General features: G+C 46.5%; 6 protein-coding genes across 6 annotated transcripts; 4 read left to right on the forward strand and 2 right to left on the reverse strand.

Annotated features, from left to right (window-relative positions):
- Window positions 1–454: 454 nt before the first annotated feature.
- F4822DRAFT_106046 (uncharacterized protein) lies at window positions 455–3,244 on the forward strand. The gene has a single exon (XM_051452392.1). The coding sequence runs from the start codon at window positions 1,077–1,079 to the stop codon at window positions 3,123–3,125; it is 2,049 nt and encodes a 682-aa protein (XP_051317602.1). The 5' UTR covers window positions 455–1,076; the 3' UTR covers window positions 3,126–3,244.
- A 2,709-nt stretch (window positions 3,245–5,953) lies between these two features.
- F4822DRAFT_388594 (kinase-like protein) lies at window positions 5,954–8,933 on the forward strand. Its single transcript, XM_051456905.1, has 2 exons — window positions 5,954–7,211; window positions 7,472–8,933. The coding sequence occupies exons 1-2, from the start codon at window positions 6,377–6,379 to the stop codon at window positions 8,497–8,499; spliced, it is 1,863 nt and encodes a 620-aa protein (XP_051317603.1). The 5' UTR covers window positions 5,954–6,376; the 3' UTR covers window positions 8,500–8,933.
- Window positions 8,812–11,040, reverse strand: F4822DRAFT_106697 (MFS general substrate transporter). The gene is made up of 6 exons (XM_051452398.1): window positions 10,414–11,040; window positions 10,283–10,367; window positions 9,756–10,231; window positions 9,521–9,705; window positions 9,407–9,469; window positions 8,812–9,351 (listed from the first exon to the last, which is right to left on the reverse strand). Exons 1-6 carry the CDS (start codon window positions 10,889–10,891, stop codon window positions 9,124–9,126), a joined length of 1,515 nt encoding a protein of 504 aa, XP_051317604.1. The 5' UTR covers window positions 10,892–11,040; the 3' UTR covers window positions 8,812–9,123.
- Window positions 11,041–11,189: 149 nt separating this feature from the next.
- F4822DRAFT_425052 (NACHT and WD domain protein) lies at window positions 11,190–16,210 on the reverse strand (the record flags this gene model as incomplete). Its single annotated transcript, XM_051460270.1, has 6 exons — window positions 11,190–14,438; window positions 14,487–14,974; window positions 15,049–15,189; window positions 15,249–15,555; window positions 15,612–15,662; window positions 15,710–16,210. 6 exons carry the CDS (start codon window positions 16,208–16,210, stop codon window positions 11,190–11,192), a joined length of 4,737 nt encoding a protein of 1,578 aa, XP_051317605.1.
- Window positions 16,211–16,397: 187 nt separating this feature from the next.
- Window positions 16,398–18,614, forward strand: F4822DRAFT_106598 (Fructosamine kinase-domain-containing protein). Its single transcript, XM_051452396.1, has 7 exons — window positions 16,398–16,627; window positions 16,683–16,735; window positions 16,873–16,935; window positions 16,991–17,561; window positions 17,615–17,741; window positions 17,794–17,850; window positions 17,922–18,614. The coding sequence occupies exons 1-7, from the start codon at window positions 16,585–16,587 to the stop codon at window positions 17,998–18,000; spliced, it is 993 nt and encodes a 330-aa protein (XP_051317606.1). The 5' UTR covers window positions 16,398–16,584; the 3' UTR covers window positions 18,001–18,614.
- Window positions 18,565–22,382, forward strand: F4822DRAFT_106633 (uncharacterized protein). Its single transcript, XM_051452397.1, has 2 exons — window positions 18,565–19,283; window positions 19,351–22,382. The coding sequence occupies exons 1-2, from the start codon at window positions 19,228–19,230 to the stop codon at window positions 22,289–22,291; spliced, it is 2,997 nt and encodes a 998-aa protein (XP_051317607.1). The 5' UTR covers window positions 18,565–19,227; the 3' UTR covers window positions 22,292–22,382.
- Window positions 22,383–23,168: the final 786 nt, after the last annotated feature.

Raw genomic sequence — 23,168 nt, forward strand, 5'->3', positions numbered from 1 at the left:
GCAGGAATCTTCATCGTATCCCGTTCTACTATTCTGTGCTTTCCTGGTGTTTCTCCAAGTCAAGAAGTTCTAAATTGAGGAAAAGCTTCTAGCCATCTATGAATGTCGGCTGGGGATAACTCACTGGCTACAACTCCGTCCTCTCCACGACAATCTCGAGGGTGCAACTAGAAGCGACCGGAATCTTGGTTATCTATTCATCGAATTAGGTGGTACGGTCTTTCTTTCTCTAACTCACCCACCGGTCGGAATTACGAAAATTTGTGTTGCCCAATAGGTAGGTTCCATTACTAGTGAGTCGCGCATCAGCTACAAAGCGAAATAGGAGGAAAGATCCCGAATCCACCAAAGTGAAGCAGCAACCCATTCTAGTCGATCAACTGAAGAAAGAAAAGCAAGAGCAAGGTTGAGATCTTAGCTTTCATTATTGTCGTAGGGGTAGGTGGTCGAGTTCGCATAATGGTCTGTGTTACAACTTAGTCACGTCACGCGAGAACACGAGGTCCCTTCCACCATTACACGCATTGAGTGTTTGCGCCTCATGTTCTTTCAAAGTTTGTGCGAATGAGTAAGTTGAACCAAACAAATGGAGGATTAATCAAGCACGGTTCGTCGTTGTTACGGGGTGACCCATTGATGGTTGGAAGTTAGAAGGGTTAGAAGGTACACCGCCACAATAATTCTTGCGGCGAGCTGAAAACAGTTAAAGCACAGGGCGAGAATCCTCCACAAAGGTGGCCGTGATGAGTCAAAGCCGAAGTAAAACATGAGAATAGGCCTAGAAAGGTGCAATTACCTAAGGTGTAATATTGATGCCTTAATTTTTTTTAATTCCTAGTACGATGAAGCAAGCACCTTGCTGAGTACCATTCATCAACCAAGATATTATATTTAAGCCTCTTCATCTTGCCTTTCCATTTACATCGATTTTCCTTCCCAGTTGTCTATCATACTAGAGCAGGAGCAGCTCTAGTTGATACATCATTCCACGACTTTTCATTACACCAAAATCGATACACGAACTTCTTAGACTAAACATCCTCACCTTTAAGACTACACCACTTAATACTACCATAATGTTTCCCACCATGGCTTATGACGATGCTGCCCGGACCGTTTTACACCGCCGACTTCTTTCAGATATCAGAGAAATGGTAGAGAAGCCATATCCAAACATCATTTTTTATCCGGACGAACAAAATCTTCTAAAAGCCTGCCTAGTCCTCACACCCGCCAACTATAAGCCTCTACATCTCACGGTAAACTTCTCTAACAACTATCCCTTGGACCCACCGGGTATTCATATGGATTCAAGCGTCACTCACCCAAACGTTTATGGTGGTTGGATTTGCGCGACTATTTTAAGGAAAACCGATGAGCACACACCCGCGTATACTCTCAAAGGAATAGCGATTCAGCTTCTCAGCTTTTTTTCTAGCGATTCCCTTGAGCAAGAACACGGCTCTACGCAGAAGTTGGATCAATACAGAGCTCAGGATGAGGCCTTGCTCGACGATTTTCACTGCCGCCGGTGCAAGTTCCCCCAAGCTACGAAGCCCGCCCCTCGACTTAGATTAACGCGTCGTCGTTCTTATGATGCACGTGTCGACAGCGATCCAGTGCAGTGGCCTACCATCGGAGGCGATACGGCATCACCGCCTAAACAGCCCGAGGCCGAGGCGCAGGCAAACGAAATCGAGATACCCGAAATGTGTTATATAGACCAACTGCCAAACGAAGTATTACTACTCATTCTCGAGCATCTGGAAGATTTCGAGCAACTGACAACATTTGCTACGTCCTGGCCAAGGATTAGCGGTGTTATTAGGGACTTCGATGTTGTGAGACAGCGCGAGCTCCAGTGTTTCTGTCTCAAACAAAACTACCATACCCTCAAGCTTGGTGTGGGCATATCTTTTTCTCGCGGCCATATTGCGTCGGAGTTTGACCTTATCTCCCAAGAAGCCTTTAGTGATCTAAGAATACGCAAGTCAGTCAACAATATCCCATTTAATCATTGGCTCCCCCTGCCGATCTCTCACAAGCACTGGGGGCAAGTTAAAAATGAATGTGCAAAATCCCTAGACGACTTAAAACCATACCTGAAAAATACTGAGCATTTCGGTAAGGCCGAAGCGCTATTTACCTTCATGAACGATGTGGTTGTTCGACTCAACCAGGTACTAGAACCTCGTGGTGAGCAATCCCACAAGAGCAATCTTCGCCATGCTTCAGAGAAGGCCATCGATTCGTACTTCCACCTCTTCCATCTCCTCGTATGCTACGCCGTCGAGGACCCCTCCTTGGTCGAGCAAGCAAATTCCCTACTTGGGAACTTCATAAACGGAAAGCAATCGAAGACAGACTGTCCCAACCTAGGACATCTTCTCATCGCCTTATTAATATCCGACGTCGAAGTCACCGAAAGACTGATGCAATTAATCATCACCGAGGCAATCACACGAAACGTCGTCTGGCTATTCGACGCAAAAGGAGCGAACATGCCCGAACTCTCCTTCATGGAGTCGGAGCCGATATCAAGATACCGTCTTAACAAGACATTCGAGGGCTCACGCACCTCCTACCGTCTCCTCATGTTCTCCGAACTATTCCGCCGCACAGCACGACCCTCCCACACAAAACCCCTAACCCAAGTCCGCGACGAACTTTTCGAGCGGCACGGCGCACCACCCCATAACGCAGCGCAAGAACTATCATCCACCGTTCGCCGCCTGCATAAAATCAACGATTTCCCATCCTTCCTGCGGGAAATGGGTCTGCACAAAGTGCCCGACCCCCAGACCTTCACGCGGGTGCTACGTAACACCGTGCACCTGAGCATGGAACGGGGGTACTCGAAATGGGGATGGCCGCGGGAAGTCGCGCTCTTGCAGCGGTATTTCAAAGATAAGGAGTTGAAGTTGAGTAGGGAGGACTCGATTTATGCTGAACAGAATAAGTATAAATACCCGAAGAACGTGCGCCTGTATTGGAACTTCTTCCCCGGCCGCCCTGGTGATAATAATCCTGGAAATGGAAATAGGGGCGGTCGTGGAGGTGGTCGCGGAGGTCGCGGAGGCAGAGGCAGAGGCAGAGGAGGACGTGGAAGAGGTCAAGGTTTCTAATGAGACCGAGAACTAGGGGGTTACTAGGTGTGCTGGGAGAATGGTGATAGTTCTACCCGCTATATGTGCGCCTGCGAGTGGATGGTAAGAGTTGATTAACCAGCTAGGATAATACCTAGGTGGTTATAAAGTTGACTATCGCCCTCGTCGTAATGAAGCGTCCGAGTCTCCATAGATATGAATAAATAAAAAAAAACATCTCTGGAAACTTGACTTGTTCTAGTGTAGGGCTCAGCTCATGGGAGCAAAGTTGATATTCCCCGATGCTTGGGCTACTGGGGATCATACCGGTGCTTCCGAGAAAAGGGGTTTAGAGAGGCATAGAAGTGAACGAAGCCTGCACTGGAACATACTCTTGCCAAGAATTACTTGCAGAGTCGTTGAGGAACTACTGAATCGCTCATTTCGCCATATACGACCATGGAGGGACGTCTAGGACTCATCTTCTATGATCAATCCGTGCCCAGTAGCAGAATATTCCTTGCCGACAGCTGCCTTGGACAGAAAGGGGCATTTGGGTCTCGTACGCGGTGGAGTCGGCTGTATAACGTGGTGCAACCAAGCTCAAAGATAAGGTACAGCTACATAGGTAAGGACGCAGGTAGAGGTGATCTTTTAGAAGTACCTAGGTATATGATAATAAGCTGACACGAAGTGAGGTAAGAATATTGTGTAGGCAGATATTTAGCGGTGAATTTATAATACTCTCGTGATGCTTCAGCCGTGTAACCTACATAGTTCTCATGCGATTAGTACCAAATGTGTCTGGATCCCCGAATGATTTATTGAGTACCTAGGTGAGGGACTAAGTCTAGAGACCTCAACCCAATGGTGGAATTGTTATCGAATATATTGATATTTTTCCTACTGAGTCAATGCCTCTCGTAGGACGACATGATGTGATATTGGTTTCGTCTGGTATGTGATCATTGCGTTGTCCATGGTGTTAAATTGCAAACCACATAAGTGGATTTCTTGTCGTATTACCATCCAGCACTGCGTCTCAAACTTGGTAGTCTAACTTAGCTTGATGTGAATCGGATTTCCTATCTGAGCGATGTTTGGCGGTAGAGGTGCCTAGGTGGATGATAAAGGTATGCTATATCATGCGATGAGGTAACACCCCGGTTACCTTAATCATCTCAAAGGATCCAGGAATATTATAGCATAGCAGTAATACGCTACGCTATACTCTCCGAGGCAACGACATTTCGAATATCGTCTATTAGGTAAGTATATCCTAGACGAATGGATTAAATTAGAAGGTTGTCCTAGACCAATAATTTCAGGTCCCTAGTCGTTGAGGAGGACAAGGACTAGTATTGGAATCCACTATACATATGGACCATCCCAATAAGTCGTGATGATGCGACTCAGCCTGGGTATAGCGGCTGATAAGCCCTCAGCCAGCTCAGCCGCTCATACAACATCCAATATAATGAGACTAACCTTAATGAATGCATTCGGCAGTAGGACGGCTAGGCTGAGTCGCAAGATTGACCCCGAATTAAGATATGGGTAAAAGAGTCTGTGGTGAAGAAATGAATATATAAGTGAAAGCGTCTCGAAATCGGAAAGTTCAGTATTTACCATCCGCATACCATTCACTACTGGAGAAAAAGACACGAAACTCGTCGATTCGAAACAACTTCAACTCACCTATAGCCAAAAGCCTCAGTAACCATGCCTTCCTTCGTTAAAACCCTCCTGAGTTCTCTGCTCATGGCCAGCGCCCTCGCCGCCGAGCCCGCCGTAGAAGTCAGCACCAAAACAGTTAAACGAGACACAGAGAACTGCGACGGCGTCCGGTTCGCTGGCGCATGGAGCGAGCACCCCCAAGCCACGGGATGCTGCGTAGGCGGCACCGTAGAACCGCCCTACCAATCAGTCTGCGACGGGTGGCCGATCTGCAAATCCTCACCGACGACGACGTGGAGTCAACCGCCGTTCTCATGCGCGACTATCATCACCGACGGGCCTAGTTACTCGGAATTGGTTTCGAGCGCTGATGCTAGTATTAAGGCTAGTGGTACGAATTACGTGACGAGATTGGATGGAAAACCCCTGGCTACTACGGCGGCTGCCGGTCAGGGTTCTGGTAGCTCGACGGCGAACCCGACGAGTTCTGGTGGTGCGAATCCGAAGCCCTCGGATGGAGCTGCGTCGGGTTGGACTGCACCTATTGGATTAGTAGGGGGTGTTTTCATGGCTGCTGTTGCTATGCTGTGAAGATGATGGACTTTGTGGTGGGAGAAAAGGAAAGGATAAGGTCATAGAAGCGGGGAGTAATGCGCATTAGATCATTGGCTTTTTGTTTAGGATGTATTATTTCATCTATTTTGATATTAGCTACGGATAGGTCAACTTGGTATAGACATGTAGTAATGAAGAGGGACTCAAAATATCTCGTTGGTGATGATCGTATAAGTCTTAACTAGATTACTATAACAATGATGGTGAGGGCTGAGGAATGTGGACCCTTAAAATTACCAGGTACCCTCGCCAGGAACATTCTAGAAGGATAAGCGCCAAGACTTGAGCATATTTATTGTCTATAATGATCTTGGGTTGTGACCTTATAATGTTGTTGTGAAGACGTTTAGGATAAAATTTCAGGAAATTTATGTAGAACAGAAAAACAGAAAGATTGTTTATGCTCTTAGAGTGAATTGCAGTTAATAGAGATAGATTGACGGATAGAAGGATTGTATTTTTCTCTAAACGGTTTACAACCACGCCTAATACGTTTATAAGAGGTTACGTAAGGACATTGACCATTGGTACATTTTATGAAAAAGTGGCCATTTCGAACTTTCCTCTCTTCTCATCATCAGGGTTGAAACTGACCCCCTACGGAATCAACACCTGACTGGCTTGCTGTTGCTAGATTTGGTCATCCGTTGTTTCCAAGCTACTGCCGAGTTGTAATAAGCACTGACCTCCTCAAGAAAGAAATGGAATGACGTGGCAAATTATCTATTAAATCTACATCTCAAAAACGACAACCAGGCAACAAGGGCGTGTTGTCACTTATGACATCGGACATCATCACACACCGACGATTACCTGGGAAACCACGTGTGAACAGCTCATGATCTGCTCCCATCTTACCTTTTCAGCGTCTTCGGACGGCTTCTATTTTCATATCGCTCCTTAACTTAATTTCGATATGCCGCTATTCCATAAGATAGCTCCCTCCGATATTGATGCGGATCTGGATTCTAGTTGGCCAAGGGTTTTTGTTTTGATTTATGAAGATGGATTCAGAAGAGGAAGTCTCTAGGCATGGGCTGTCGACTGGTTCCGATGCTAAGACCGACGATGGTGACACCCAAAGCATTAGTGTTTCGTCCGGGGCTAGATTGATACCCGTTTCCGAATCTCGGGATGTTTCCCATAATAGGGATGAAGTGGAAGAACACCGAAATATGATGCTTGCCAGCTTGTTGGAGGATTACTATCGTACCCGTGCTACCGAGTTCCTCAATGCTGCCAACCCGGGTAAGAATTACACCAGGCAATCCCCGGAGGTCCAGCCCCTAGCTCGAAAGCTCTTTGGGGATGCAAGCCGAACACTTGCATCAAACGGCGTACTCTCCGACTTTTCAGCTTCCGATACCGTAAGGGGGTCCCGCCGTCAATACCTGTCCGCATTGGATAGTTTAGTCGCTACCTCTCAGGCACCGAATGTGAATATTCTCAATCCGATGCGCGATCTCATCTCCCAAACGTCTCAACTAGCTCTTGTTCCTCATCCGGCCAATGACCTGCAGTTGACTCTTCAATCCTCCAGAGTCCAAAGCCACTACCAGTCCTCATTTCAAGAGCTCGCTCTTTTGGGAAAAGGTGGGTTCGGAAGGGTTTACCAATGCTTTAATCCTCTGGACCAAAGGACGTATGCGGTTAAGAAGATTCAGCTATCTCCGAAGCTTGGGAAGAGGTTTCGCGATGGGAGGCTAGAGGAGCTGCAGCATATCTTGCGCGAAGTACAGGCTTTAGCTACCTTGGACCACCCCAATATTGTCCGCTATCACGCCACATGGCTGGAGGAACCCCGCCAAACACCTGAAATCTTAGGTACCCAAGGTAAGCCTTTCCCCTATAAATTTCTCATTCATTCCTGCAACAAGCTCTTAATTTAGGGCCACTACGGTAAAAGAGGCCCTAGAGATTACTCTAGCAACGGCTTTATATAAAATCCACAGTTGCACCAGTCGTTCAAGATCATATAGCATCAATGGTTAAATTCCAAAAAGACATTATAAATAATATTCTCTCACACAATCCTGAATGCATGGGGGCTCGAAGTCACTGGATGAATAATAATCGCTAACTTGTAGGATTAGATTCCGACAGTAGACCAGGTTCAGGCCATCGCCAACAATTACTACTGGATAGCCACCCCTTCTCAGAGGATGACGCTGCAAACAGGCCTGAACCATCGCTAAGTGGCGGGGTAATTTTCGCTGAAGACACCCCATCCATCGCTGAAGAGGGCGCTAAAAACCATGAGCCTAGCGGGCGACAGTGGTTCGAAGAACCCAGTTCAACCCATGGTCTTGACAGAATGTCTTCCGTCTCAAATACAAGTGATATTTTCACGGACGGCAAAAGCCATTCAATGAATCTGCACCAAGTGCATGATAGATTCGATGCGACCGGTCATACGTTGTACATCCAAATGTCATTATACCCTATGACATTAGCACAATACCTATCACTTTCGGATGGCCACAATACTCCGAAACACTGTTTTCATCTCGTTCCTAGCCTTCAGCTCCTTCGTGCCATACACGCGGGGCTGCGATACATTCACGCAAAGGGTTTCATACATCGTGATATTAAACCGGGAAATATCTTCTTATCCTCGCCTGAAGGAGAGTCACAAGGTGGATACTGCAGCCTCGCATGTGGTTCTTGCCGAAGAAACAAGGCGGATATTCCACCACGATGGCTTAATCCGCGCATTGGCGATTTCGGTCTTGTCGCTCAACTGGCACAAGGGGAATTACCATATGTGGATGACGCTAGTTCGGCGTCATCAGGTAAACCCGTCGGCACCGCATACTACCGACCACCATCTTCCACAGGTGCTAATGACGAGAAAATCGACATATTCGCTCTCGGTGTGGTGTTCGTTGAGATGCTATGCTCATGCGGCACAGCCATGGAGCGGGTAGATATGCTGAAGCGGCTACAAAAGGGTTGCTTACCGTTGAGTATTGAAGAAAGTCTAGAAAATGAGGAACATCCCGCTGATGTTGTGGAGGAAGTGGTTTCGCTGGCAAAGGCGATGGTTGATCCGAATCCTCGTGCGAGATGGTCGAGTTCGCAAGTGGATGAGGCTATTGAGAGCATACTCAGAAAGTTGTGAACGTAGGTGCAATTATTCAGATAGATACTCCACTGTTGTTTTTTATGCGTGTAAATACAGTCACTTTTAGGTGATGATACGCTGTAAATACCGGTTATATAGCACTAAATCCCATGTTAATAGTGTCTCTGAGGAGGGAGATATGGCTGAATTAACGAGTCGTCCGCCAAGTTAATATGGAATGTTTGTGAAGCCTGAGAACCCCTATAACTATAGCGGCTTATGATGCCCCACCCCCTTTTCAATTGGAGTGTGCTATAAATACAGGCATTGCAGCCCCTAAACACTTTTATAGCGATAGTGCGCTACGGCGCTTACTTTTCTAGGCGTATGTGCCTATAGTTCCCTACGACAACAGGGATTGTTAGCCGCTACGGGCGCTGTTTACCAGGTATTTAGTGAAGGCAAATACCTACCTAGGTACCTAGGTAGGTAGTTGCCTCAACCGCTATTCATCCCGAGCGACAAGCACGATAAACCGCTATAATTGCAACTAAATCCAGCGCCATTCACAGCGCACATTCGTTGAATAGAGGGGTTGTCTACCCCTAGTGGGCCCCTGACAAGCTTAGGAGCCAATTGTCTAGGTACGATTTATAGCGCCTCTAGAAGGTCATTGAATTCTCAGCGACGCCATTTTGGTCCTTGCTTCCCTAATATCCAAAGTGTCGGAAGGGTCAAGCTATGAATACAAGCGAATATAACAAAACACCAACCTGGACCCAGTCGTCGAATCATGATGTCTAGTACTGCTAGACCAGCGGCAGCAAGTTCGCACCGAACAAGGTTATTCGCAGCTTGGACAGAAGATGATTTATCGGGATGGAAATCCACGAGAAGAGTGTTAAGTGACTAAAATTCTTGCAGTTAGGCCAGCCCAATTGACGAAGCTAGGAGAGGTGCATACCGTGAAAAGGGGTTGCATCGTGAATCCGATGAGGAATTGCATCACGAGCGGGACAGCCATATTCTATGATGATTAGTTCGGCCCATAATCTATTATTTATTGGAAATATCATACCACTTTCAACTGAAGAATCCAACCGTATGCGGCGACAAGAGGCGCACAGAGCACGATATAATATTTATTCGTACGAAGACGCGCATATTCAATCGGCACCTTCGATATATCATCCCCGCGAAATTGATCGATCGTCATCCCGCGAGATTCTGCGGTTTTCCGATAATCTCTGTCTATTACTTTGCCTATCATTATTTAGCCATAGGTTTTTTTTCTTTTCGGGGAAGTCCATTACCTGCAATGAATGCCGAAGTCATGCACGCCACACCGAAAGGAATATACGATAAACCTGCTACCAATCCGGAAACATTATAAGTTTCAACGAATACTGTTGACAGTGAAGCTTGCAAGCAAGAGTATATCGTATAGTATATTCCATAACAAACCACGGCTGCCAGGGTTGCGCGATTCCTCAATAGAGAGAGGACTGTAAGAGGATTAGGCAGTCCCCTTGATATTTTCTGTTCTGGCCCCTCAGTCCCGTCTTCCTGGTATGGAGGGTGGAGCAGAGGCATAAGAGGGCGGTTGATTAAAGGCGGGCGCTGGCTACCATTGCCTACGATGCTTCTACATGTTTCTGGTAAGAAAGTAATGATAGTTAGAAACACTGTTGTCGAGGCGATCACTAAAAACCAAAAGATGGAGGGCCACGTCCATCTAATAAGAAGCAGTCCGCTGATCAGGGGCGCGACACTAGGTGGAGTGTTTAGACTTGTGATTTGGTTAGTCGCCGGCATGTAAAGGCCAGTGGACGTCACGTACAATATAGAAACAAATCCAGTGTAGCCTCCTCTGTTAGCAGGTGTAGTCAAATCACCGATTATCCCGTATGCGATTGAAAATGTTCCTAGGAATTTTAGTTTTGGAGTGAAAAATGATCCTGATGATCATACCAGATATCGCAGCGCTTTGTATCATTCGTAGAACGAAGAGAGCTGCGAATGATCGTTGGCAGGCCAGACCGACATTAACGACTGCATATACACATAAGCATACGACGAAGACAGGACGACGACCATATCTATCGGCGGCATCGCCAGTAATCGATGGGAAGATTCCGGAGGCTATTAGGTAGGACGTCACCGTGAGATTGATATTCTCAACTGGGACATTCGTGTCTCTGGCTAAGAATGGGATGGCTGGAAAATAGATAAAACTACTGGCGGTTGAGAACCATCCAGCCAGAGCCGCGATGAAGATGATCCATTTCTCTTGCCCGGTAGAAAATACAGAATAAGGTGCGTCTTGTATAGGAACTGTTTCTGCTATAGTGGCATCGCTTAGCTTTTCGAGATTCGTAAGGTCGGTCTCTCCTAATTTTCCATTCTCGCTATGATTGGAGATTTGGGCGTGTTTTTGTAGTGATGCCATGTCTTAGCTGGCTGAAAATAGTGAAGAAAGTCGCAAGTTGAACAGATATCGAGAGTTGCTTGTAGTAGTTATGTAGGCCCACGAGAACGAACACCAACACCAATCATCTCGTAGATGTAACCGCTGTCACATTTCAATGTGACATTCTATATACCCTTGCTATCAAATTCGAGCAACGTGCTCTAGTCCTAATGCACGTCGCTACCAACATGTTTATCAATGCCCATACTCACAGCAGGTGAAAATCATTGATGCAATAACTTACACGATAGGGTGTATGCTGACTAATAAAATGGCCCTATTCTATTGTTTGGATTTCTCGAAATCTAAGCCCATTCTTAAAAATAGATAATTCCCCATGCAAACAAAATACTATGCTATCGTCCGAGCCCCTAACCGCTAGTATTTGACGATCCGATGGTATATACTCATTCGGGATTAAGAAGTGTCGACAAAGCTGCTTCGTCGTAATGCTGTCGATATCGGTGCTGCATAACCATGAGTCCCTATGCAGAAACACAAAGTTATTCGCTTCCCGCCCGAATCCAATAAAATGTTTGAGGTGATGAAGTGGAACGGCGTTCAGAGATATTATGCCTTCCTCCTTGTCATCGGGTACACTCCCGAGATTAAAGAGAAGCACAGTTGATGAGTAAACGTATTCCAAGTGAAAATGGATTTCAAGTATCAAGGTCTGTGTTTCATCATGTATTGACGCCGAATGAATCGTTGTCTCGGAATCCTTGATAGGTAGTTGATATTCGAGATGAATCTCTGAGTTGTTGATAACCAATGGGAAAGCGTCCGCACTATATCGCTGAAGGGTGTGATTGCTTAACAATAAAAATTGTTCCTCGCCGCCTCGTTCAAATTCCCGAACCCATCGCCAAACTCGCCTTTCATAGGGATTAAAAGGTAGTGTGCCTACGCAAGAGCCATCCTTCATGGAATACACTAGATCTTCGTGAGATTTTGCAGCTAAAAGATAGTTACTGTTGGTACTAAAGCATAGTTGTTTCACCCAAGCACTTAGGGATACTTGTAGCAACTGTGACTCGCAAACTATCGCCCCATGTTGGTCTGTCGCGAGTCTCCAAACTTGGACAACGTCATTGGCGTCGACTGAAGCGATAATATTCCCCTCGCTCGCTATTATTTCCTTGACACAGGCCTCAGGGGAATGGGAATACAGTGTTGAGACTTGCTGCCCTGTCTGCGTGTCGAAAGCAATAATCTGGCCCGTAAATTTTCCCGCGAATACAATGGGGAGGGAATGATGAGCACAAACAGCTGTAATTCTCGATATCCTCAATGCATCGTAATGACCTTTAGTAACTACAGGCGTAATAGTGCTATCACTACTTTCGTACTCAGTATGTTTCCGAATCAGAGCCGTAGGAGACCAGATACGCATGTTGGAGTCTGTGACATCAACCACGCTCGAGCTATCCGAAGTAAAACCTAGTAGTCTAAAGGACTCTGCAGGTGATAGAATGTGGTGCAATTGCGATAACGATTCAAAGTCCCATATTTGTAAATTCCAACGTGTGTCGGCGGTTGCAAGCGTTCTTCCATCTGGGGAACAAGACGCAGATAGTATTCCCATGGCCTCAGCCGTCTTGTAGCTATTAACCAACCCCATAGACCAAGTATCATAAAGTGACATGTCATGGTTTGCATATATGGCAAGAAGGAGGGGTATGTTTGAATTGGGATTGAACATCAAAACAGAGGGGGATTTATTTTCTTCATCCGCGGCCCATCCGATCAGCTCGCCAGTTGGAATATCCCAGATGCAGACCGTACCATCTGCATATGCGAGGGCAAGAATCTCCATGTCGGGAGATATAGATGCTAGTGCCGGTGCCTTACCACCAAATATAGCTTGCTCAGGTCCGCCGCTATGAGTTTTATAAGTGAATACTTGATCCTCAAGGGGTGCCCCACTGGATAAGTCCCACTTCAGTAGATGTCCGTGTTGGGTTACACCAATAAGAGAGTTATCAAAAGACGTAAGAAGTATGCAACGGAACTTGAGTCGCTTTTCCCATATTACATTACCCTCTAGGCCCTTCACAGCCACAGACCGAATGGTGCATACCGCCACATATTTGCCTATAACATGCACCAAGTCAATTGGGTATGTGTAGTTGATCACTCCAACCTTCTTGAAGCCGTGTTGTTCGTAAAGACATACGTCGCCGGATTCCATTCCGACAGCGATATGTCTCTCTCCACAGAAGACCGTTGCGGGTATGGTATCTTCACTAAGACTGGTTAAGGCAACGCACTCATCCCATGTACTTTGCTTGAATCCTACAATCTCCAGACCATCGGGACGTTTTCCAAAACGCTGGTGAGTAATAGAGTTAGAAGGGCAGAGAGGTGGGATAACGAAATAAATCGATGAAGGATCCCCCAAGAGAGCAACGCCGAACCTTGCCACTATCCTACTCAAATCTGTCGACCATTCGTCAATATTCTTCACTTGACTTGAAAGAGAGGATTGGCGATTGATTCTTCTGCCCAAGTAAGCTTTCAAATTCCTTGAAGCTCTAATTAGACAGTAGAGATCGCCCTTTTGAGAGACTTTTTCGATCCAAGATAATACGTTCATTCTAAAAAGACGATCCAGCAGGAGTAGTAATTCATCATTTTCGACCGACGCATGGCATATATGCTCAGAGAACTCTGTTATCGCGTAGTCGAGAAGAGACGAGTGCTCTTTTTGATGCGCACTCGTGCCTAATAATCGCCGGTTCCGAGGTGGCTGCAACTCGTTACTGCACAATAATTGTAAGCATGCCAACGCAATCCTTTCGTGCGCCAAGGAGGCCGAAATCGAAAATTCCCCTGCAGCTTCCGATAGAAGAAATTCACGAGCTATCGGATGAACAAGGTTAACTGTTCCGGAAATAGTGTCGACGGACACCAGCTGGCCGCACAGTCCTTCCACGACACTCTTCGCGTTAGGAAGATTGACGCCGATGTCTAGGTTTAGTGCCTGTGAGAGCTCTGAGATTGTCAGGCTCCGGTATGTTGTCACTGTCCAGAGTAGTATGGCCTTAGAAATGCTTTTCTCCGACTTCTTCTCCGCCATCACACCAACGATTCTTTGATAATAAGGTATCATCCCCTCTGGGATGCTTTGAAGTACTTCCAGAATGCCCTCTTTCGAGTATACCTGTCCTAGCTCATCCAATACCAGCCGAACCCATAAAAAGGAGGCGTTAGACCTCTCAACGATTCTATTCATGAGATCTTCCTTGTTATCAATGATATCGGGCTGTAGGTCCTCAATGCGGCTTTGTACGTAGCACCTTATATCATCCATACTATCTTCGACTGGTATTTCAATACTTGTTATAGTTGCGGAAGGCTCTGAGAGATGACATAGTCTTCGTATATCCGGAATATTTCGACTGGTAATAAAAATCCGAAGGGGAAAACTTAGCTTCTCTCCCTTAATCGCCGCGAAAAGCTCTTGATATTTGCTGCACTCATCGAGAGCGTCGACCACCCAGTACTGAGGCGTTCGGATATCCGACTAAATAATGGTTAGCCGACACACTACTCATTAGGAACGTTCAAATACCTGGAATACTCCTCTTTTGAAAAGTTTGGTCCATATTGAATGGACATCCTCCGGATCAAACGATAGGCCTTCATCTTGCATCGAGATTAATTTCTGGCGGATCGAGGCATTTGACGACGCCATCTGGTATGCCATGGATCTGAGGAATTCTGCTAAAGAACGCGATGATTTACTACCAACGTGAAAATGATAATAGGCACACTCAAATTGGAAGTTTTGAAGTTTGGAGACGACATGTGCCGCTAGGTACGTCTTGCCCATCCCGGGGTTAGCATGTACCCAGAATATCGAAGGCTTCCTCAATTCCCCTTCATCTTCGGAGAGCTCTGCGATGAGATCCCTCCAATCCTGAAAATCTTGTCGGGCATGAATCCATTGGCATGTGCCATTGACGGCTGAAAACTGGACGTCCGGTCGATCCGATATACCCAAATATGATTTTAAAATCTTCGTCTGTTCCTTTGATTTTATCATGGCGTTATTTGAAGCTGTATTTGATTAGCCTTCCTTCAGCACTTTGGTAACCTCGACGAGGCGAAGAAGGGCATCATTTATCACTAACCATCTTTCAAAAGATCCTCGACTGCGCTAGATAATGCATTCTTGATGGTAATATAACTGGGATCATCCATGCTATCAAACTTGCATATCTCTCGATGATTTGCATTTATATATTGGACTCGTTCATTTTCAAAGCTGGGGCCTTGCATTTCATGGTCATTAGTTAGAGCCCTTGCTTTGAAGCTTGGGGGGTTGTGTTACCAAGAATAGCCGAAGACCTTTCCACAATTAAACCAGAAGTAAACCCTAAATTCATCCGAAGTGTTTCGTAAAATGAGAAGATAGGTAACGTTTTCGCATGTTTTCTGAAGTCCTTGTTGATTTGTTCCGCGGAAGTTGAGCCAATTGTAAGGTCGGTGATATAATGACGAGATGACATTACACCTGTTGCAGCTAGGATGTTATTGAGAAGCGCCGCATAATCAGAGCCCCTATGCGGAGTGGCAAGGAAGAAAATGCATTTGATACGATCTCCAAGATCCGGCACGTCTCTTGCTAAATAGTACGCCTATCCGATGAATTAGTCTTCTGAGTTTACCAGACTGTAACATTGTAGCATCCTACCTTCTTGATCACTAGGCCTCCCATTGAATGCCCAAGGAGTATGATAGGTCCCTATCCATTGTAAGCCCTGAGATGCCAGTCTAATCATGGCGCCTTACGCTAGGGTTCTTTCTTAGATGTGGTGAATTCCTCATCTCCTCTAGCAACGACTGGCCAAAATCGTGGACATTCAAAATACTCGGTTTTATACTAGCCCAATCCGAATCATACCCAAAGCTATGGACGCTGACATTGCGAAGGCCGGGTTCCTTGGGTAGCCAAAATTGTGGCCAGAACATTCTAGGGTCATTGCCTTGTCGCCATGTTTTAATAGACCCTCCGCGCAGGCCGTGTACGAATATCAGATCTATGAGAGGCTCGGGGGAGGAATGCACAAGCCTAAGTCCCATAGGACCTCTGATACCGTCTTGATCATCTTCGTCCGTGCGCGCTTTTATTCGTGAACCAACGAATCGTTCTCTAATAGAAAATCTTTTAGATGGTACGGTACTTCTAGACGAAGAAGTATCCGCTACTAAGTTATCCGGCAATGGCAGAATTCTTGATGTTGTAGGCGAGTTCTCCGTCAAGCCTTGCGAAGGACGTGGCGTTCCGCTCATTGCCCACTGTGATCAGACAGAACACATCTAGGAATAAGTGTTCGCGCACGTCGAAAGAGTCTACCTACCAATGTGAAACATCAGTGGTATAGTAGGATAAACTCTACACTCATTTCTCCTACTCATTTGATCAAATATGAGGGATTTCATAGAGCTATCACTTAAGATGGTAGTTGTCAGGTCAGGGCGGATTTGTGAGATGTAACGCCGATCTGCCTTAAGCGTTCCAACAGACCGCCAATACCTAGCCAATCGGGTAGCAATACGTCTCAGCAATGCCTCGGCGCTTAGCTGGTATGCGGCTGTCACCTCCTCATATGCTCTCTACCTGCGATTTTGCTGCCTGAATCTCTTATTATCGTATTGTCTACTAAATGACGACGGACACCATCGATTTGGATCGGGCCATATTAAGGGGCGAGTAAGGCACCATGAAGATTGTATCTGGCAACAAAACTAACAATCCCACCAGCTCTACCACCGGGATGCCAGATATTGTCGGTCAGTCGGCATGGCAAGACGCACGTATGTTGCCGTAGAATTAATTTGATCTCGTTGCGACTATAGATGCTTATGGAAAAAGAATAACGCGAGAATTCGCTTCTGATTTAATAGATGTCTTTTTATCTTGCTTGTAGAGCGGGGCTAATATGATGATCTAGTGGTCAACTGGGCTTAAAGTGGCTGTTAAAATAAACGACAAAAAGCAAGAATACTTCGTGAAGGTAAGATAGATGTGAGATAGGGTGCGTCGGCTATTATCAGTAACATACGCCAAAGGTCGTCGAAGAGGAACGATTCGTTGGTATGTCCGAAGCAGAATATGAGGGACAAAAGGCTCTAGCGACTTATATTCCCGATAATGTTATAACTCCGATTGCTTGGGTGTTTCTTGAAGACGATGTTTCCAAATCCTTTTTCGTTACCCGATTCCGCCACCTAGAAGCCTGCTCTCTTTCTATCCCGCAATTTCTGTCGGTCATCGAGAAACTGCACCGATCGTCCGTGTCACCTACTGGAAAGTTCGGCTTTCATGTTACAACATACTATGGCCCTCCGCCGATGATCAACGATTGGACTGATAACTGGGAGGAATACTTCATACGACAATTTTGGGCTAATTTGGAATACGCGCAGCGGGAACGGGGCGAAGATCCCGAACTGCAGAGCCTGGCCGAGGATTTCATCGAAAAGGTGATTCCAAGGCTACTAAGACCATTGCAGACCGGCGGTAGAAGTATCAAGCCGGCGTTATGTCATGGCGACCTTTGGGATGGTAATATCCAGATCGACGTCGAGACGAAGCAGCCGATCATGTTCGATTCGTGCTGCTTTTATGGACATAATGAAAGTGAGTGCCATTGGAATTGACATCCTATTTGAACTGGCTAATGTGGATTATAGTGGACCTCCAATGTATGGGCGATCCTCGTTATGCTCTGGGAATGGATTTCATAGACTTGTATAAAAATGAAGTTGGACCTTCGGAGCCCCAACAGGACTTTTATGATCGTCACGACTTATATGCGATGTAAGTCCGGCGCCATTCCCGTGTCGCAAGACAGAAAACTAATGTTTGGAAGACGCAATAACATATGCGTGGCGGGAATGTGGCCGCAGTGGGCACCATTGCTAACAACGTGGGTAGTCAACCATCAACTCATCATGGAGTTAGGTCGCGTGTACTGTAGCTAAGCTAATATGCTGACAGGGCCAAAGACGAGATGAGACGCCTTTTATCTAAACATCCTATGGGTTTGGATGGGTTTGAAGGTGATCTGAGTACCTAGAAAGCTCCCTAGTTAGGGACCTAGTGGATAGACATACGAGATGCTTGATGCGGGCATGGTGGCTTGCATGATGCTGTGTGAGCTTTCGTGTCCACCCGAGTGGAATGAAGTGGGATTGATCTTGGAAAGCTCAAGTATATTACAAGACGAACTTGGATTATTTATTTTAAGATATATAATATTGGATGGGTTTATATCAGGAATAGTATACTGTTGAGATTGTTGTTTACTGTTAGAATCCAGGGGTTGTTAGAATGAAGGAATTGCCTCGGTCCCGTTATTTAGGAGCTTGCTTTTAGCGGATTCTTTAGCCGTCTTTAGCGGGTCGTCGTAATTAGTTGGCTGTGGCTGAGTCTGCAATGTGCGTAGGTGGGTTCTGATTCAATACGAATAGAGCACTAATAGTTCAAAGCCTGGCGTTCGTTGTAGGGGTCCTAGTCGCCGTTGGGTTTGTTTGTTAATCCACTGCGGGATTGCGTAGGTACATATGTAGGTACCTAACTGCAGGTGGGTATCTAGGATATCTAGGGCAGGTACGCTAGAACAATGAAGAGTCAGGCGTGATGGTTGATCGTTATGTAACCTGCACTACGGCGGTATGTACGAGTAAACCCAATATTTCCACTATAGATGCAGGTATTATGCCAATTATCCAGGCAATACAGGCAATCGTTATCCCGACCGACTGGAATTAGACTGCATTGTTAGTTTTCTGTATCTCTCTTATCTTTTTAAGATTTTAACAAACATTATTTCGATTTTTACCTCCTCGTCGCAAAGAATTCGTTAAACTTCTTTTCTCTCTCGTACATACATTTTTATTTTTACCGTATTACCGTGTTGTAACATCGAATATATCGAGTATCGATCCATTACGCAATATCCTGGCACGGTACCTATACTGGCCCCCTCTTATACCCTTTTGCCGCTCCCGCGCGTTTTCAGTTTATCAATTTATGACAGCGATTCGCTTCGCCCGCATCAGGTCGCTAATCACCTGCCAATTCTCGTGATAATCCTTCTATACATCATTTACATCCGCGGACCCCCGAAGTCGATACACACGCCGATACCTAATCGCATTCAATACCTATTCTTAATTGTGTCGTCCTTGACTCAATAGATTCCCCTCCCGCCTTTTGTCGAATTTCGAAATCGATTTCCCCGACTCGAGTAGTTCCTATTAGATGTCGCAATAGAACTCAAGATACTTCCCGATTTGCTACCATGAATGAAGGGACATATAATAATGTTGTTCGGAGCAATAGCCCGTTCTCTCCAATGTTAGCCTCCCTTTCTACCGTTTAATACTTACGGAACATGCGACTTTTCTAACAAGCATTTCTACAGGACACCTTCTACCCCGGGCACCTACAAGGCGAACGTAAACCGAACCAAGACAAGAAAATGGGTTGAGGCTAAGGTCCAAAATTACGATGGCGATGATTGGGGAAATGAGTATGAGGACGAGTACGACTACGAAGAGCCCGAGCCCGAGCCCGAACCGCAACCGTCGAGAGTTGCTGCGTTACGACAACAGGCGATTCCCTCTCAACAGTCAAGAGCTTTCTCTCAGCCTTCAACCATTCCTGAGTCCAATCAGGCCGGTCCGTCCGGAATGAGAAGTCCCAGCGGCCCACCATCGTTGCATATACAAACTGGAGGGGACTCAAAATCTCGTTTACCTAGTGCTACATCGTCCATGCCGAGCCAATCTCGCTTTCCTCCCCGTGAGAGCAGCGCAACCCGCCAGGGCACTTTTGGACCTAGTGATACTGGCGCGCCTGGTTCGAATCCGCGGTTAGGATCCGGTCCAAGCTCTCAGACGTGGCCGGCACAAAGAGCGGCTTCCCCTACTAAGCCGGCGGGTTTCGTTAGGCCGGCGGATATCTACAGTCGAATAGGAGAGGAAAGAGAAAAAGATCGAAGATCGACAGAGCTGGGTAGACCTAGTGTGGAAGGCGGTGCTCCGGTCGAACAACGAAAAAACGAACAATCAAGCACCCAGAATGCGGCTCTTGGTGGAACTGAGTTAGGTCAAGGACGTGCGAACCAGTCTCGCCTATCAACTAGTCCGAAATTGCCCGATCTAGCACGTATGTCTGGATTTGGTGATGATTTCTTTTCTCCACCGGGAGGGAATGGCCCCCCCGCGCGATCTGGCCTATCTTCGGTTTTGGATAGCCAACGGGCTGGTGACGCGGGCGCGAGACCTGGTTCGTTAGCTGGGTCGGGCGGTGGCCCGCGTGGCTCTATAGGGTTTTCTGGGGGGAAACAACCTTCTAGCACGTTGGAAGGACCAAAACTCGAACCTAACCCTAGAATTATTATGCCACCGGTGGGTGATGATCTAGATCCGAAGAAAGAAGATGCTGCAGGTACATCTCAGCAACCCACACAAACCAGGCCCCAACTTCCTGGGACTTGGGTATCAGAAACTGTTAATGCCGATTCCGAAGGTCCAACGGCTGCAGGAAAGGTCGAGGGGCCCGAATCGGCCTCTTTGGGCAGCACTGGAAACACTGATGTGTCTCCAATAAACAAGAGACACGCGGAGCCCGCTGATCTTGAGCCAACCACTACCGTTAAACAACTGCCGTCGATTCACGGCAACTCAGAAGCGGCGGCGAAGGAAGACGCGCGTAAATCGGACGAAAATGGGTTCAACAGCCCTACTGGGAAGCATGACGACACAGTAGCTTCGAAAGTGATTGCTGCCGGACCTGGCTATCACCCGACGCGACAATCTCTTCCGCCTCTGAAGACCGACAATCCTCTTGCTGCTTCGAATGCCGCGCAAAAACACGAACAACCACCTGACGGAACCGATATGGCACCACCGTCCTCGAACTTCAAAGATTCCCCATCCCAATTATCATTTACTCAACAGAGCGCGGTAACTACGGGGTCGGGCTTCACCCCTACGGCACCCTTAAATCCACGTCGATCCATCGCCGCTCCCGCAGATCTCACAACACCGGTGGTACAAGAACGGAAGTCTACGATGAGCACAGTGGATACGGCATCGCCAGAAAAGGAGAGCGACAAGTTGAGAGAGGAGATAATCAAGTCTTTAAGTGCAAGCCCATCCACAACGCCCGACGCGAGTGTCATCCTGGGTACATCCAACGCTAGCAGTGATCCAACACCAGGCGCGTTAACTAGAGAAAGCACATACTTATCAGGTGTTTACGACGATTACTTGACACCTATAGAGGAAAAGTCTCTTCAAGAAACAGGCCAAATCCTCAAGAAAGGACCTACAGTGCCTGTTTACGGGACTGGCGAAGCTGAGACTTCATCTGGTCCTATCGCCGAAGAAAACTCTTTCCCTGACATCGCTCCGTTGAGCCCACACAGAAGTCCAAAGCAGGAGAGTGCGCACCTGCCGAAGCGATTTTCGTGGGAGGCCGGTCCCGAGAAAGGTAAACAAGGTGCTACCCAAATTAAACAAAATCCATCAACGCCACCTCACGACACTACGAACGCGCCCGCTGCGGCAACTATTCCTAGCGGTTTACAGCCCCAGCCCGAGAGTAACCAAGTTCCTGGAGCCCAGCCGTTGACCATGCCTGATCCTATATCTCCCGCTTCGTTAATCTCAGATAGAAGCCCCAGGTCTCCGACGGCGACTCGCGAGGTGTCACGTTTGTCCTTTGCAGACGAGAAGGAAAAAGTACTCATTCAGTCATCACCTGATACAACAACTGAGCATCCTGCTTTGGCCAACCCCATAGAAATGCTGCCTGCTCCATCGCCTACTACACAACCTATTCCAACAGGCCGACCAGGATCACAGGCAAAAGTCATGGCCTTCAGAGATATACTCAACATCGTATCGATTGAACAGAGAATCCAGAAGTTCGATGAAACACGAACCCAATTCTACTCGATGGAATCGGGCCTATCGAATTGGATTGCATACATGAAGAACCAACCCGAGCATGGGGGTGCGGCTATACCTATAGACGGACAGCCTGTGCTGGCTCAGGGGCAAGCATCTCAACCTGGTGTTCAATCATCAACTCAACAACCATACTACCAGCAATACCTCAATGCTAGCAGTCCTGCCGTGCAACCAGCGCAACCTGGAAGGTCATCTACTGGCAACTTGCAGCACATGTTTACAGGACAACCTACGAGTAGTTTCGGTTCAAGTAACCAAGTTGGAGCCAAGAGTAAAGAATTCCTTCAAGCTGCTGGAGCGTTTGGCAACAAGGGTATGAAATCCGGTATGAAGCTATTCAATAAGGGAAAGAATAAGCTTCGTGGTGATAAAGCCTTTTTCTAATACTTCACTTCTATTCTGTTCCATGTTTTTTTCTACGTATTGGCTGGGGAAGGTGGCATAAGATGGCGACAATGCATTTGCTCTAGGATGATATCTCCCGATGGATATTTTTAATTGAGAGATTAATTAGCTAGCAGATGGAAGATTCGAGCTTTTAATTTTGCAGGTTTTCGCACTTTTTCTAGGTCATGGCTACATTATGTACTTGGGCTAGTTCTCCCATGTACTGTACCAATCCATTTTTGAGGGCATACGCGTTGCAATTCGGGTTGAACAAAAAGGAAGCAGGCGGTGGGGGTTGGGATGTATGAATTATTGAGTATGGGTTAATCAACCATAGGTGGAAATAATTCGATTTAAAATAATTGATCATTTTACTTTTTGATGATTTTTTATTCTTCATTGTTGGCGGCTTCGTTTGTAGATCGCGATGAATCCCAGCGTAAACTGAACTGACCAATCATATTCATTAAAGATGTCATGATAAAAGCCTCCAAACTCGTCGAAATTTCATGGTGATCTATCAAACAGGCTTATGTACGCTGCACGTATTTCCCTAAACAGATTAATAGCCGGGATCGGGTGGCTGACTCGTGTAACATGTCTTGGTCGTTGCTCAAATATCTTGGTATCTCTCTGAACATGTAGATATTATTATTTAGATGCTTAGGTGTGTTGTGAAATTTGTTGAGATAGTAATGACGATGAAAATAGTGGTACGAGATTCATTGTCAGTACACAGTATAGATCCTACTATTCCGTTTGTCATCACCTTGGCTCCGTAAGCCCACCTAGGTAGACATTCCACTATTCCTACTGGTATGTATACTATACCACACTATAGATGCATCTTGCTATCGCCCCCGCTCGTTGCTCC

Source organism: Hypoxylon trugodes (assembly GCF_022578975.1).
Source record: "Hypoxylon trugodes strain CBS 135444 unplaced genomic scaffold F4822scaffold_2, whole genome shotgun sequence".
Lineage (NCBI taxonomy): Eukaryota > Fungi > Ascomycota > Sordariomycetes > Xylariales > Hypoxylaceae > Hypoxylon > Hypoxylon trugodes.